General features: G+C 42.8%; 1 protein-coding gene across 3 annotated transcripts in view; it reads right to left on the bottom strand.

The window, feature by feature from the left end:
* The window catches only part of MPDZ (multiple PDZ domain crumbs cell polarity complex component), a 248,930-nt gene that overhangs the window by 192,518 nt on the left and 38,682 nt on the right, over window positions 1-17,730 (bottom strand). For all 3 annotated transcript variants that reach the window (XM_089678090.1, XM_089678091.1, XM_089678092.1), the window contains exon 3: window positions 15,063-15,229. In XM_089678090.1, the coding sequence (XP_089534216.1) occupies window positions 15,063-15,229 (167 nt within the window). The remainder of the gene's footprint in view (window positions 1-15,062; window positions 15,230-17,730) is intronic.

Genomic DNA, 17,730 nt, shown 5'->3' with positions numbered 1-17,730 from the left:
TCACATTTTTGTAATAATTTTATTATATCTTTTCATGTGACAACACTGAAGAAATTAACAATGTACAGTAGTGAGTGTACAGCTTTTATATGTAAATTTGCTGTTCCCTCAAAATAACTCAACACACAGCCATTAATGCCTAAACCGCTGGCAACAAAAGTGAGTACACCCCTAAGTGAAAATGTTCAAATTGGGCCCAAAGTGTCAATATTTTGTGTGGCCACCATTATTTTCCAGCACTGCCTTAACCCTCTTGGGCATGGAGTTCACCAGAGCTTCACAGGTTGTCACTGGAGTCCTCTTCCACTCCTCCATGACGACATCACAGAGCTGGTGGATATTAGAGTCCTTGCGCTCCTCCACCTTCCATTTGAGGATGCCCCACAGATGTTCAATAGGGTTTAGGTCTGGAGACATGCTTGGCCAGTCCATCACCTTTACCCTCACATTCTTTAGAAAGGCAGTGGTCGTCTTGGAGGTGTGTTTGGGGTCATTATCATGTTGGAGTACTGCCCTGCGGCACAGTCTCCAAAGGGAGGAGATCATGCTCTGCTTCAGTATGTCACACTACATGTTGACATTTATGGTTCCCTCAATGAACTGTAGCTCCCCAGTGTTGGCAGCACTCATGCAGCCCCAGACCATGACACTCCCACCACCATACTTGACTGTAGGCAAGACACACTTGTCTTTGTACTCCTCACCTGGTTGCTGCCCCAAACGCTTAACACCATCTGAACCAAATAAGTTTATCTTGGTCTCATCAGACCACAGGACATGATTCCAGTAATCCACATCCTTAGTCTGCTTGTCTTCAGCAAACTGTTTGTGGGCTTTCTTGTGCATCATCTTTAGAAGAGGCTTCCTTCTGGGATGACAGCCATGCAGACCAATTTGATGCAGGGTGCGGTGTGTGGTCTGAGCACTGAAAGGCTGACCCCCTACCCCTTCAACCTCTGCAGCAATGCTGGCAGCACTGATATGTCTATTTCCCAAAGACAACCTCTGGATATGATGCTAAGCACGTGCAGTCAATGTCTTTGGTCGACCATGGAGAGGCCTGTTCTGAGTGGAACCTGCCCTGTTAAACCGCTGTCAGGTCTTGGCCACCGTGCTGCAGCTCAGTTTCAGAGTCTTAGCAATCTTCTTATAGCCTAAGCCATCTTTATGTAGAGCAACAATTCTCTTTTTCAGATCCTCAGAGAATTCTTTGCCATGAGGTGCCATGTTGAACTTCCAGTGACCAGTATGAGAGAGTGAGAGTGATAACAACAAATTTAACACACCTGCTCCCCATTCACACCTGAGACCTTGTAACACTAACGAGTCACATGACACCGGCGTGGGAAAATGGCTAATTAGGCCCAATTTGGACATTTTCACTTAGGGGTGTACTCACCTTTGTTGCCAGAGGTTTAGACATTAATGGCTGTGTGTTGAGTTATTTTGAGGGGACAGCAAATTTACACTGTTATACAAGCTGTACACTCACTACTTTACATTGTAGCAAAGTGTTATTTCTTCAGTGTTGTCACATGAAAAGATATAATAAAATATTTACAAAAATGTGAGGGGTATACTCACTTCAGTGAGATATATATCTATATACACACACACATTAAATTACCAAACGTATTGTGACACTCCTCCAAATCATTGGATTTAGGTGTTCCAATCCCCTCCATGACCACAGATATATAAAATCAAACACATAGGCATGCAGACTTTTTCTACAAATGTTTGTGAAAGAATGGGTCGCTCTCAGGAGCTCAGTGAATTCAAGCGTGATATCGTGATAGGTTGCCACCTGTGCAATGAGTCCATCTGTGAAATTTCCTTGCTACTAAATATTCCACAGTCAACTGTTAGTGATATTTTAACAAAGAGAAAGCAGCTGGGAACAACAGCAACTCATCCACAAAGTGATAGGCCACAATAAAATGAAAGAGAGGGGACAGCGTATGCTGAAGCGCACAGTGCGCAGAAGTCACCAACTGTCTGCAGAATCACAAGCTAAAGACCTCCAAACTTCATGTGGCCTTCAGATTAGCACAACAAAAGTGCGTAGAGAGCTTCATGGAATGGGCTTCTATGAGCAAGCAGCTGTATTCAAACTTTACATCACCAAGTGCAATGCAAAGTGTCGGCTGCAGTGGTGTAAAGCATGCCGCCACTGGACTCTAGACCAGTGGAGACGTGCTCTCTGGAGTGACAAATCACAATTCTCTGTCTGGCAATCCAATGGACATGTCTGGGTTTGGTGTTTGCCAGGAGAACGGTACTTGCCTGACTGCATTGTGACATTGGGCTTGGCCCCTTAGTTCCAGTGAAGGGAACTCTTAAGGCATCAGCATACCAAGACATTTTGGACAATTTCATGCTCCCAACTTTGTGGGAACAGTTTGGGGTTGGCCCCCTCCTGTTCCAACATGACTGCGCACCAGTCCACAAAGCAAGGTTCTTAAAGACATGGATGAGCAAGTTTGGGGTGGACTTGACTGGCTTGCACAAAGTCCTGAGCTGAATCCGATAGAACACCTTTGGGATGAATTAGAGCGGAGACTGCGAACCTTGTGGACAGCCTTACCAGAAGAGTTATAGCTATAAAGGATGGGCCAACTCAATATTGAACCCTATGGACTAAGACTGGTATGCCATTAAAGCTCATGTGCGTGTAAAGGCAAGCATCCTAATACTTTTGGCAATATAGTGTATGTGTATATATACAGTGAAGGAAATAAGTATTTGATCCCCTGCTGATTTTGAATGTTTGCCCACTCACAAAGAAATGATCAGTCTAAAAATCGAATGGTAGGTGTATTGTAACACTGAGAGACAGAACAGCAACAACAAATTCAAAAGAAATGCATGTCAAATTATACTAATGATTTTTTTAAAATGATAATTTGTACAAATGATTTGTACAAATTATACACTGATTTGCATGTTCATGAGGGAAATAAGTATTTGATCCCCTTCACAAAACATGACTTTGTACTTGGTGGCAAATCCCTTGTTGACAATCACAAGGGACAGACATTTCCTGTAGTTGGCCACAAGGTTTGCACACATCTCAGGTGGGATTTTGGCCCACTCCTCTTGGAAGATCCTTTCCAAGTCATTAAGGTTTGGTGGCTGACATTTGGCAACTCGAACTTTCAGCTCCCTCCACAGATTTTCAATTGGATTAAGGTCTGGAGGCTGGCTAGGCCACTCCAGGACCTTAATGTACTTCTTACTGAGCCACTCCTTTGTTGCCTTGCCGCATATTTTGGGTCATTGTCATGCTGGAACACCCATCCATGACCCATTTTCAATGCCCTGGCTGAGGGAAGAAGGTTCTCACCCAAGATTTGACAGTACATTGCCCTGTCCATCGCGGTGCAGTTGTCCTGTCCCCTTAGCAGAAAAACACCCCCAAAGCAGAATGTTTCCACCACCATGTTTGAAAGTTGGGATGGTGTTCTTGGGGTAATAGGCAGCATTCCTCCTCCTCCAAACACGGCAAGTTGAGTTGATGCCAAAGGACTCGATTTTGGTCTCATCTGACCATAACACTTTCAACCAGTTATCCTCTGCATCATTCAGATGTTCAATGGCAAACTTCAGACGGGCCCAGACATGTGCTTTCTTGAGCAGAGGGACCTTGCGGGCACTGCAGGATTTCAATCCTTTTCGGCGTAGTGTGTTACCAATTGTTTTATTTGCTACTGTGGTCCCAGCTGTCTGGAGATCATTGACAAGATCCTCACGTGTATTTCTGGGATGATTCCTCGCTGTTCTCATGGTCATTGACATGCCACGAGGTGAGAACTTGCATGGTGCACCAGACCTAGGGAGACTGACAGTTGTTTTGTGTTTCTTCCATTTGTGAATGATTACACCAACTGTTGTCACCTTCTCATCAAGCTGCTTGGTGATAGTTTGGTAGCCCAGTCCAGCCTTGTGTAGGTCTACAATCTTGTCCCTGACATCCTTGGACAGCTCTTTGGTCTTTGCCATGGTGGAGAGTTTGGAATCTGATTGTTTGATTGCTCCTGTGGACAGGTGTCTTTTATACAGGTAACACTTAGGATTAGCAGCATTCCCTTTAACAGACTGCTTATAATCTCAGCTTGTTATCTGTATGAAATACACCTGGTAGCCAGAAATCCTGCTGAATGATAGGGGATCAAATACTTATTTCCCTCATGAACATGCAAATCAGTGCATCATTTGTTAGACATGCATTTCTTTTGAATTTTTTGTTGCTATTCTGTCTCTCAGTGTTACAATACACCTACCATTCAATTTTTAGACTGATCATTTCTTTGTGAGTGGGCAAATATTTAAAATCAGCAAGGGATCAAATACTTATTTCCTTCACTGTGTGTGTATGTACAGTCAGGTCCATAAATATTGGGACATCGACACAATTCTAACATTTTTGGCTCTATACACCACCACAATGGATTTGAAATGAAACAAACAAGATGTGCTTTAACTGCAGACTGTCAGCTTTAATTTGAGGGTATTTACATCCAAATCAGGTGAACGGTGTAGGAATTACAACAGTTTGCATATGTGCCTCCCACTTGCTAAGGGACCAAAAGTAATGGGACAGAATAATAATCATAAATCAAACTTTCACTTTTTAATACTTGGTTGCAAATCCTTTGCAGTCAATTACAGCCTGAAGTCTGGAACGCATAGACATCACCAGACGCTGGGTTTCATCCCTGGTGATGCTCTGCCAGGCCTCTACTGCAACTGTCTTCAGTTCCTGCTTGTTCTTGGGGCATTTTTCCTTCAGTTTTGTCTTCAGCAAGTGAAATGCATGCTCAATCGGATTCAGGTCAGATGATTGACTTGGCCATTGCATAACATTCCACTTCTTTCCCTTAAAAAACTCTTTGGTTGCTTTTGCAGTATGCTTTGGGTCATTGTCCATCTGCACTGTGAAGCGGCGTCCAATGAGTTCTGAAGCATTTGGCTGAATATGAGCAGATGATATTGCCCGAAACACTTCAGAATTCATCCTGCTGCTTTTGTCAGCAGTCACATCAATAAATACAAGAGAACCAGTTCCATTGGCAGCCATACATGCCCACGCCATGACACTACCACCACCATGCTTCACTGATGAGGTGGTATGCTTGGGATCATGAGCAGTTCCTTTCCTTCTCCATACTCTTCTCTTCCCATCACTCTGGTACAAGTTGATCTTGGTCTCATCTGTCCATAGGATGTTGTTCCAGAACTGTGAAGGCTTTTTTAGTTGTCGCTCGGCAAACTCTAATCTGGCCTTCCTGTTTTTGAGGCTCACCAATGGTTTACATCTTGTGGTGAACCCTCTGTATTCACTCTGGTGAAGTCTTCTCTTGATTGTTGACTTTGACACACATACACCTACCTCCTGGAGAGTGTTCTTGATCTGGCCAACTGTTGTGAAGGGAGTTTTCTTCACCAGGGAAAGAATTCTTTGGTCATCCACCACAGTTGTTTTCCGTGGTCTTCCGGGTCTTTTGGTGTTGCTGAGCTCACCGGTGCGTTCCTTCTTTTTAAGAATGTTCCAAACAGTTGTTTTGGCCACGCCTAATGTTTTTTGCTATCTCTCTGATGGGTTTGTTTTGTTTTTTCAGCCTAATGATGGCTTGCTTCACTGATAGTGAAAGCTCTTTGGATCTCATCTTGAGAGTTGACAGCAACAGATTCCAAATGCAAGTAGCACACCTGAAATGAACTCTGGACCTTTTATCTGCTCATTGTAATTGGGATAATGAGGGAATAACACACACCTGGCCATGGAACAGCGGAGAAGCCAGTTGTCCCATTACTTTTGGTCCCTTAACAAGTGGGAGGCACATATGCAAACTGTTGTAATTCCTACACCGTTCACCTGATTTGGATGTAAATGCCCTCAAATTAAACAGACAGTCTGCAGTTAAAGCACATCTTGTTTTTTCATTTCAAATCCATTGTGGTGGTGTATAGAGCCAAAAATGTTAGAATTGTGTCGATGTCCCAATATTTATGGACCTGACTGTATATATATATATATATATATATATATATATACATATACACACATATATATACATATACACACACATATATATACATATACACACACAGAGACACACACACACACGCATGCTATAAATTCTGCAGGGTGCCCAAACTTTTGCAGACGCCATGTTTTTGTTTTCTGTTATTTTGAAAGTGTAAATGATGGAAATAAAATCTAACTTTTGTTGACATATTATAAGAATGTCTAATCTGTAATTTGATGCCTTTTGGAGATTTTTCCATCTTTCCTTGGCTTCTTTATGCACATTAATATACATTTTTAGCTGGGGTGCCCAAACTTTCGATCCCCACTGTACATACACACACACACAGTGAAGGAAATAAGTATTTGATCCCTTGCTGATAACCTTTTGAAGAGCGTGGGCCACTTAAGTGACTTGGTAAATGGTCGTGGGCCACAATGAACGGAGTGGATGAATGACAGGTCCGTGTCCACTCTGCATATGCAGAGCGTACACTGTCACAGTCCACCCTATTCTATGGGCCCTCCGATCCAACCAGACAGAAGGGAACAGACCCCCTTCTGTTTTTTTTTTATCAGATCAGATTGGAGGTAAGCAGGTATAAATGGACACAAGTCGGTTTACATCTGCAGCTCCATAGAGGTGAATTGAGAGTCCAATTGGGTCCGCATGAAAAATGGGCAGGTGGACCTGATCGGACTGATTGTGTGAAAAAAGCCTAGGGCTGCTTTCACACCGATGCACTGTGGTTTAAACGCACCATGGATACAGCGCAGTGCACCTATGGCTTTCCTGCAGGTTTGCTGCACTTTGCCATAGACTTCTATTATATCCTGCAGGTGTAGCGCACTTTCAAGAAAGAGCACCAAACTCGCAGGTAATAACAGAAGGTATTGCTGGCTGTTGCTGTCCCAGGCAGAGTGAAAATGGTATCTGTGCCTGTGACAGGAGCCGGAGCTATACAGGAAGCATTGCCTTATGTGCCTCTGCTCCCTGTAGCGCTGGCCAATGCCGGATCTACGGGGGTGCTGGGGTGGGCTACGGCCCCCCAGATTTCTGTTGTGCCCCTCCCAGACTGCTGAGCTCCTCCCCCCCCCCCCCATCCCCACGCTCAGAGCCAGGACAAGAGAAAGGGAGCCTGGAGCAGTTAAGTCCAGAAAGTGACACAAAAGAGAGAGCAAGGAGTAGCGGTTCTGTGTTATGCCCCCTCCTCCTGTCAGAACAGCGCTGCTCCATTTAGCTGATGACACAGGATTGCTCTGACCATCGGGCTGTACACAGTTTCGATACCTATCCCTATCTCCTCCAAGGATCGCTTATCTCCCACAGCAGGAAATGTGGGTAGGGGCAGGTATTGAAACTGTGTACAGCCCGATGGTCGGAACGATCCTGTGTCATCAGCTAAATGGAGCAGTGCTGTTCTGACAGGAGGAGGGGGCAGAGCACAGCACAGACCGAACCTCTGGACTGTAAATTGGGAAGATGGGGAGGGGGAGCTTACAGGCAAATTGTACATAATAAGGGGGAGGGGGGGGGGGAAACAGTCATTTGTGCTTGGCTTGGGATAAGAGGGGGCTATTTGTGCTGGAAAGGGTAATGGGGGTTGGGGGATTTCTGCTAGGACAAGGAATTGGAGGAGAATTTTTGTGCTTATTTGTGCTAACAGGGGGCAAGGGACTTGGGCTAAGAGGGGGCGGGGGATTTGGGAAGGGAGAGGATCTGTGCTAGGAAGGGTACCTTGGCAGGGGATTGTGCTGGAAATAGGAATTTAAGGGAATTTGTCATAAGGAGGGGATTGGAGGATGGGGATTTGGGGGGGGGGTTGTGCTAAGAGGGGGGTTAACAGGGGATTTGTGTTAGGAGGGGGGATTAGCAGGGGGATTTGTACTAGGAAAATGGGATTAGTGGGGGGATTTGTGTTAGATGGGGGGATTTATGCTAGGAGGTGGTGATGGAATTTGGGTTAAGAGGGGGGGACTGGGGGAGAATTTGTGCTAGGAGGGGGATGGGGGGATTTATGCTACGGAGAATTTTGGGGAGATTTGTGCTTGGATGGGAAATTTGAGGGGAAAGTGGATGTGTGCATTGTGAGAGGTGATTTTTGGGTGAGAGAGAATTGTGCTAGGAGGGGGGAATTGGGTGCATTGGAGGAGGGACTGGCGGGGCAAAGATTTGTGCTGGGACGGGGATTTACACTGGGAGGAGGGGGAATGTTTGCATTGTTGTTTGAGAATTTTGGCTTGCAGACAGAAGTTATGCTTTTGGGTGGGGGGGGGGGGGGAGTGTGCTGACTAGTGCTTTTTTTTTTTGAGAGAGAGGAATTTATTCTGAGACAGGATGCTCACACATGGGGGGGAGCTTAGTTTGTCTTCTTCGCCCTGCAAGCTACAAGACCTTGTCCTGGCACAACGCACATGGCCCTCCTCCCCACACAGAACATAGCTGAGATCAGATTCCCTTTCAAACACAGCCTCAATCTGCAGTGTATAGCTGGCAGCTATGTTGCAGTTCTGACCCTGTACTTTTCTCTTCTGACCCCTGTCCTGCTGACTTTCTGTACCCTGCCCTGCTGACCCCCGTACACTGCTTTTCTGACCACTGTCCTCTGTCCTGCTGACTCCTTTTTTTCTGCCCTACTGCCCTGTCTTTTCCATGATAACCCCCTCCACCCTGCTGACCCCTGTTATCTTGTCTGTTGACCTGTCCTTTGCCCTGCTGACCCCTACTGAACCCCTGTATACTGCCCTACTGACTCTTGTACACTCCCTTGCTGACCTCCCATCCTCTGCCTGCTGACCCCTATCCTGTACCCTACTAAACTCCTGTATACTGCCCCACTGACTTTTGTACACTTCCCTGCTGATCTCCCATCCTCTGCCCTGCTGACCCCTATATTGTAACCTACTGATCACCTGTACAATACCCTAATGACTCTTGTTAACCCCTGTATGCTGCTTTGATGACCCGCTGTAAACTGTACTCTGCCTTACAAACTGCTTTCCCTTTGTCTCTGCCCTGCTGCCCCCCCCCCCCCCCCGTACACTGCCTTGTTGACCTTGCATCCTCTGCGCCCCTGATGTTTTTTTTACTGCACCCCCACTTTAGACAGGCCAGATCCTGCCCTGGAACTGGCTCCATTCAGAACACTGATGCTCTGGGATGGCAGGTTGGGGACCCGCAATCTGGGCTTGCCAACCCGCCATCCCAAGGCAGGAGGTCGCAGGCCACATCAGAGGGCACCCCTGCTCTATAGTGTATGCTTGACTCAAACCAGATCACTAAGTGTCATTTCTGTCTGATGTCTCATTTCTCTGCTATAAGCTTGAGTAACTTCTGATGCATTTTCCTGGCACCAAGAGGAAAATGGTGACAGGGGAGGGAACTTCAGCAGATTGACAGCCTCAGCTCTGTTCCTGTGAACTGTGTGAAGGGGGTGTGTGTCCCTTCTCTCCAATTAGCACTCAAGAGCTTCCCTTACTGATGCAACTTTAGCTCTCCTCCCCTTCTTGTCGCAGCTGAGAGATCTTGTGTAAATTCTGCACTTTGAATGGATGTAGGGGAAAAAGGCTATAGATAAACAGGCACAACTTATGTAGGAGGATTTGTTTCATCTCTGTTTATCACCCGAGGCCTCTCACTTCACTGGGTAAATGTAAGGGTTTAAAACCACTATAATGATTACAGAGCTGCATTAATTTGGGTCTTTTTATACCTGCCTAGAATTCATGTTAAAGTCTGAGAAGCACTCATAGTAAAGGTTTTCTGTACAACTACTGCAGATAACTTCTGCTCTAAGACTAGCATTCCAATCATTGCTTATCTCTAACATTCCTCTTAGCTAAAATGTGTCCATTTCTCTGGCATTATTGATGCTGGAATGTGTAGGCTGGTATGTGAGGCTTCACTGAACTTTTAAATCATTTTATTTGAGTCAAAGTATACATAAAAAAAATGTACAGCAGGTTGACCGATATGCAGGAACCATGCCTATATCTTATTTTTAGAAGGAATTTTCCTAGAAGAGACTTTCGTATTAAATTTAAAAAGCTGAATATGAGCGGTGTACAGAAAATCCAAAACTTTTTGGTTGATACGAGAGTAGGAATAGACAGGAAATCTCTCAATGGGAATACTTGTCACTAGTGTCTAGAAGTGGATTTACCTTAGTTTGCAGAGATCTCCTTTCACTTTTTGTTGTGTCTACAGGAGAGGAAGTGAAGGATAATTGTAACAAAGACAGCAGGCAAAAAACATGATGGGGATTTACCCATTCCCTGCTATGCAAAATAAAATAATAAAAAAAATGGCCTTTGTTTATAACACCAACACATTTTTAATAACATAACCATTATCTGCTAGGCTCTTGGGGAAGTGTCATGACCAATTATAACAAAAAATCGTTCCTATGCTTATTCTAATGAAGTACAACTCTTGGGTGCAAGAATTCTACTCAGATAGCTTGTGGATCAATTTGTATAAGTGTCAGGAATTTTAAACACTTCGGTACGGAGTACAGATATTTTTTTTTGTTCACCTCACAATACTTACTATTACTCATTTGTTGATTTCAATATCTGACAGTCACTAGATGTTCTATTCTGCTGCACTGCTTATGGAAAATAGTGTATAGACAGTTTCAGGATTTCTGTTAGGTCAGCTATAGATGGATTAATTACTCAGCTCAGCAAGGATTTGAATGCTACGTATGAAGAGGTTTACATAGATAAGTGAAGAGTATAAAAATACTTTTGGAAAAACTACATTAAAAAAAAAAAAACGTTTAGTGTATTGTATGGTAAAGAAACAAAAGAAAACATACTGATTTCAAAGTTATTTTGACAGCTACAATACAAAATCAGCCTTGTACTGTATATGTTTAATTATGTGAAAAGGATGGAAACCTAAGCTTTTTAGGATTTTGCCATCAATGTTTTCTAAAACTTGGTTTGAATGCAGTCCTAATAACAATAAAAAAGGCATTTTACTTCATCAACAGTTTTTTAAGCCATATCATGACCAACCAAATGTTTTTAGCAGTCAAGGCAATTGATACATTATACAGTGCCTTGAAATAGTATTCATCCTCCTTGATATTTTCCACATTTTGTCATGTTACAACCAAAACCGTAAATGTATTTTATTGGGATTTTATGTGATAGACCAACACAAAGTGGCACATCATTGTGAAGTGGAAGGAAAATAATAAATGGTTTAAAACATTTTTTACAAATACATCTGTGAAAAGTGTGGTGTGCATTTGTATTCAGCAACCCCAGTTAATACTTTGTAGAACCACCTTTCACTGCAGTTACAACTGCAAGTCTTTTTGGGGATGCCTCTACCAGCTTTACACATCTGGGAGAGGGACATTTTTGCCCATTCTTCTTTGCAAAATAACTCAAGCTTATCAGATTGGATAGAGAGCATCTGTAAAGAGCAATTTGCAAATCTTGCCACAGATTCTCAGTTGGATTCAGGTCTGCACTTTGACTGGGCCATTCTAACACATATATGCTTTGATCTAAACCATTCCATTGTAGCTCTGGCTGTATGTTTAGGGTCATTATCCTGCTGGAAGGAGAACCTCCGCACCAGTCTCAAGTCTTTTCCAGCAGGTTTTCTTTTAAGATTGCCCTGTATTTGGCTCCAGCAATCTCCATCTCCCTGCGAAAGAAAAGCATCCCCATAACATGATGCTGCCATGTTTCACGGTGTGTTTAGGGTAAGGTGCAGTGTACGTTTTCCATCACACATAGTGTTTTGCCTTTAAACCAAAAAGTTCACTTTTGGTCCCATCTGACCAGAGCACCTTCTTCCACATGTTTGCTGTGTCCTCCACATGGCTTCTCACAAACTGCAAAAGGGACTTCTTATGGCTTTATTTCAACAATGGCTTTCTTCTTGCCACTCTTCCATAAAGTCCATATTTGTGGAGTGCATGACTAATAGTTGTCCTGTGGACAGATTCTCCTATCTGAGCTGTGGATCTCTGCAGGTCCTCCATAGTTACCATGGGCCTCTTAGCTGCTTCTCCGATTAATGCTCTCCTTGCCAGGCCTGTCAGTTTAGGTGGACGGCCATGTCTTGGTAGGTTTGCAGTTGTCTTTCCATTTTCGAATGATGGATTGAACAGTGCTCCGTGAGATGTTGAAAGCTTGTGATATTTTTCTATAACCTAACGCTGCCTAAACTTTGCCACAACTTTATCCCTGACTTGTCTGGCGTGTTCCTTGACCTTCATGATGCGGTTTGTAACATGACAAAATGTGGAAAATTTCAAGGGGTATGAATACTTTTTCAAAGCACTGTATTTAGAAAGCTGAATCTATTATATTGACAAATTCTTTAGCACAACCCTTTCTATAACTGCTTTCTATAACTGCTGCTCAGAGCTGCACTGCAGTTATTACTGGCCATTTTGTTCCGATTAGCCTGCTTTAAAGAGCAACTCTTGGAATATGCACTGCAAAAGTTAAATGCTTGCTCAGTTTAGGGGAGAGCAAAAGCTTTAACTTTTCTGATCCTCCCTCCCCATCATGGTCTTGATGACATTAGGACCTTAGATCAGCTGCAGCATGGGGGGGGGGGGGGGAAATGTTACAGGAACTGCTTTAGCTGAGCAGAGGATTGGGTAAATAAATCGAAGAAGTTCCACAGACCTGAAGGAGCAATTAACCCTTGCAGTACAGGCACAACCCCACAGCAAGAGGTCATTTTCAAGTTTCCTGGAGTTGGCTTTTAACCACCTCATTACCATGCCATAGTCAAAAGATGGCTACAGCGCGGTTCTCTTGTTCTGGGGGGGTCCCCCCTGGGACATGCACCCAACACGCTCTGTGACCGCTGTGCCCTCTGGACACAGATGATCACAAGTCGAGGTGAAAGGGGTAATCGCAGCGGCCCTTTACCATGTGAACAGCTGTGTCCAAACACAGCTGATCTCATGTAAGCAAACTTGCTGGTTATCAGCATTTCCTTTCCTCATGTGATATCACTGTGTGAAGAAAGGAGAGCTGATAACCGGCAATCCTGACAGGACACATTTACACTGATAATCAAAGCGCTGATCATCAGTGTCCTGATTATCAGTGCAGACCCATCAATACTAATGCTGCCTCATCAGTGCACATCAGTGAAGGAGAAACATTACTTATTTGCAAAATACTTTTTTTTTTAATTTTCAGTCTTTTTTTAGCAAAAATGTAAACAAAAACGGTGATTAAATATTACCAAAAGAAAGCTCTGTCTCAAAAAAATTATAAAAATTTCATATGGGTACAATTTGCATGAGTGCAAGAACTCTGAAAGCTTAAAACAGGCCCAGTACTGAGTGGTTAAAGCCTGTCATAGATGGATCGAATCTCTGCCAGTTCAGCAGCGACCAGCCAAGATTTGATCCATCTATGGCCAGGCTGGTTGTACTGAAGATGATTCATTGATCGACATCAGTACAGCCAGCCTATTGGATTTCCTGCATGTGATTACTGCCGGTGGCTATAGCTGTTAGCAGTGATCATTGGGCTCTGCTGGAAGGAGAGGTTCCCCACCCACAGAACACAAAACACCTGTGGGAGGGATTCACTCATCAACACTGACTGTGTTAAAGGGGGGGGGGGAATCAAGTGATTGTCTTTCCTGCAACCTGTGCAACACTTAATTGTACTAAAACGATTTTACCATTTTTCTGAAGCCTAGACTTCTGGTATAACTTGGTATTCATAGGCACCTCACTGACTTGAAAGCCCATGTGTGTACTACATAATTCCCAAATGCGACATTTCCATGCTTGGGAAATACATTACACCGGCATGCGCATGCAAACGTGCAGAAGCATCAGCATTTATAGGAGTATGGTCACGTACAGCCACTTGCTTGTATGGCAGGCTGCCTGCAGCACATGTGGCTACCTGCGCCTGGAATTTTATACTAGGCACATTTTCAGCCTCTCACCGTTCATATGCATGAGGCCTTAAAATGCTAAGGAAGTAAGTTTCATGGCACAGGCCGCAGAAAGCATGCTCCCATTGATTCTGCAAGGTTATCGCCCAGGATTTTGGCTGCAGTGAACATACATAATTATTAATAACATTAATTTACAATGTAACTTGTGTCATATTTGTATATTTTATATTATTGTTTTTTTACAATTTGCCTATTTTTTTCCCCACAAAAGTGGAGTTACACTTTAAACGAACTATATAGGTTAGGAGATACTGTAAGCATTCTAAAAATTCTGACATCTTTTTGCTTAAGTTTATTGTGAATTATGCAGTCTTCAGTTCAAGTTTTCATTTTATTTGGCAGTTACAGAGAACCACTGAGAGTAGAAAAACTGAAATAAATAGGTGATAACATAGCTCACATAGCAATTATGTATATTTATTAAAAAACAAAAAACAAACTGAAAACCATTTTATTTTCCAAAATCCAAAGAATGACTTCCCATGCACTTCCTAAACTGTACCTTTGGTTATGAGCCCCAAGCAACTTTTAATACTGTCCCACTTAATTTAGGGCACTTTCACACTGCATATCTTTTAAAGGACCCATGACTCAAAAACTGCACCAAAAACTCTTCTCGGGTGCGTTGAGGCGTTTTTGCAGCGTTTTCCATTTACATCAATGGGAAAGTGCATTTTTTTTTAACTGAACATTCATTTACAATGCTGCAAGCAGTATTTTCTAAACCTGCAACGTTCCATTGTGAAAACATACATAGAATTTAAAAGGGAAGCGTCATGAGCTTTTCAGGCACTTTTTTTTTTTACGCAAAAGGGCTTCAAAAACTGTGAAAGCAGCCTTAGCATCTACTTCCAATCAAATCATGTTTTTTTCTTATTTTAGGATGAAAAATACAGAAAAAAACAAATCAAATTTATCCAATAAACAATGGCAGACCGGTGAAAAGAACACGAAAGGCTAATGCAAGAAAAAAAGAACTGACCAGCATAGCAATTAAAAGAACTTGGCAAATATTTCTTTATTACTGCAAATCAAGAGAATCAAAATAGTGGATATTGTTGGCTCTACCTGCTCTCTAATATGCTGGAATGAAGACTGTAAATTCAGGATCTGATTGAAGAGAGGGCTTTGGAGAACAGACTTCAATAAACATAGCTTTTCTTCATTTGCTATATCCCCACGTTCCCGGACTTTTGTATGCAGACGTTCAACTGCCTGCAAGGCACGATGGGTATCTGCATTAAAAATAAAAGTTCAGTATTTTCAAAACAATAACCAATATGACAGATGTAAATTTGTTAATAGTTGTGCACCGAAATTCTGGACTGTAACTGAAAATTCAGGATGCACTTGGCCAAAAAACGGACAATTGTTTTAAATATATTTTTTATATCTATAAAATTGTAATTTATTTGACTTTGTAGTGAATATCATGAATGATTATAAATGTAAAAAATACAATCCAGTATCGTAAGATAACTTTTATTGAAAGTAACACAAAAATTGGACAGAGAAAAAAAAAAGAAAGAAAAAAACTTAGAGGCGTTTTTGCATTGCGTCAATAGGGAGCGTTTTTACATTGATGTCAACGTGGGGCGTTTTTCCATTGAAGTCAATGGGACGCCATTTGCATTGAAGTCAATGGAACACCATTTTGCATTGAAGTCAATGGGACACGATTCTGCATTGAAGTCAATAGGACACAGTTTTTCACTGAAGTCCATGGGAAACGATTTTGCATTGAAGACAATGGGATGCGATTTAACACTAATTTACAATGATAATTTTCAATGGCTGATATATCGGTGCATCACCATTTGTTATTGTTTACTATATTGGTATGTTCCATTGTTTGTATCATAACTTGTTATTGATGGTTTGGTCCAAATGCATAACCCTTACAGCCAGTGTTTGCTAGTAGTTTGCCCTACAAAGCAGCCAGAAAAAATGTGTGTGCAAAATAGATTAACAAAAATTAATTCATTAAAAAACCAATACATTTTCGGGGGGGGGTTAAAAGGGATTATCCCTTCCCCAGGGTTTTGATGGTACTTAAAGTATTCTGAATCAAAAGAGGAGATACAGTTGAGCTGCCAGAATAGTGCCTGGAACAGGCTTTTTTCTCCTAGTTAAACCCAATATACTACTCAAAATTGTGCTGGTTTTACTAGTCTAGAATACATTTTTCTCAGTACCTTCAACACCCTGCTAAACACTTTGGATTCTTTGTACAATGTGCTTATATGTAGAAATCAGTTCTACACTCCACACAATCTGTCTGGCACTTTTCCTCTGATATTTTTACTTACATATTAAAGGATAAGTTCACCTTTTGATAAAATATAATCAATGCACAATTTTTTGCAGGTAAAAAAATGTGCATTTATTATCTTTTGTTACAGGAGCCTGAAAAGCATTACACCAGCGATCAGCAGATCACTGGTGCCATGCAGGTCTCCTGCAGATCTGTCAGTGTATCTACTTGCCCACACGGGATGTACAAGGAAGCAGATATACGGACAGGAAGACTCAAAGAACTACCATGGTGCTCCACACATTGAGAACTACAAGCTGACAGCCGCTAAGGCTATCAGGAAAGTTTCTCATTCACAGAGTAATGCAGCCGGGTGGGCCGAATATAGGTGTAACATGTTATGAGAAGTGAATTTATCCTTTAAGACATTTCAGACAAAAAAAAGAAAACGTGTGGTTGCTTTACTAATATACTGTGCAGTTTCCAAGTGCATTTGCTTCAGAGCTTAGTATGCGGGGAAGTTCTGCTGATTTCCATCATCTAATCATATGCAAGCAAAAATGCGTTTGTTTTTTTTTTGTTTTCCTTGCATGTGATTGGGTATTCTTTGTAAAGTGAAGCTTTACTTCATTTACTAAGCTCTGGAGCAACTGCACTAGCAAAGTACATAGTCTATTTGCCTTTAGTAAATCAACCCTTCTAAAGCAGAGTTCCACCCAAAAGTGGAAGCTTCATTTGTTTGCCTCCTTCCCCCCCTACAGGGTACCAAATATGGCAGTGGAGCGGATACCTGTCAAAACCAGTTCGCCATGGCGAAGTCAGCCAGAAGTTTGGTCCCCCTCCTTCCTCTCGCAGTCTCCTGGGAACTTTCACAGGTCCCAGAGACTGACGGATCAATCAAGATGCACAGCACAATTCGTGCATGCGCAGTGGGCAACCGGCTGTGAAGCCACAAGCTGTCACAGCCTGGTGCCCACAACTGAGATGCAGGGGAGAAAAGGAGAGAAGGGATGGTGCGGGTGAGCCCATCGCTGGACCCTGGGACAGGTGAGTGTGTGTTTATTAAAAGTCAGCAGGTACAGCTTTTGTACCTGCTGACTTGTAATTAACACAAAAACGACTGGAACTCTGCTTTAAGTATGTTTTCCTCTTTACCCCCACCCCCCTTCCCCAATGCTATCGGGTATGACCCCACAAAGATCTTAGCATCTGTGCATGGCAACCAATCAGCTTCCATCTCTCATATTCAAAGTTTAAATGAACAAGCAGAAGATAGAAGCAGATAAGATTGCCATGCACAGCTGCTCAAGATTCTGGATGCTCCAGACATGGCCGAGCAGCTGCCTTACATCACCAAGTGCAATGCAAAGCATCGGATGCAGTGGTGTAAAGCGCACTGCCACTGGACTCTAGAGCAATGGAGACATGTTCTCTGGAGTGACAAATCACGCTTCTCTGTCTGGCAGTCCGATGTACGTGTCT

This window comes from Staurois parvus, unplaced genomic scaffold (assembly GCF_062004578.1).
Source record: "Staurois parvus isolate SC_StPar_1 unplaced genomic scaffold, SC_StPar_1.0 ptg000198l, whole genome shotgun sequence".
In the NCBI taxonomy this organism is placed as follows: domain Eukaryota; kingdom Metazoa; phylum Chordata; class Amphibia; order Anura; family Ranidae; genus Staurois; species Staurois parvus.
The sequence above is the reverse complement of the archived record's forward strand: the minus strand, read 5'-3'. Positions and strand labels throughout refer to the sequence as shown.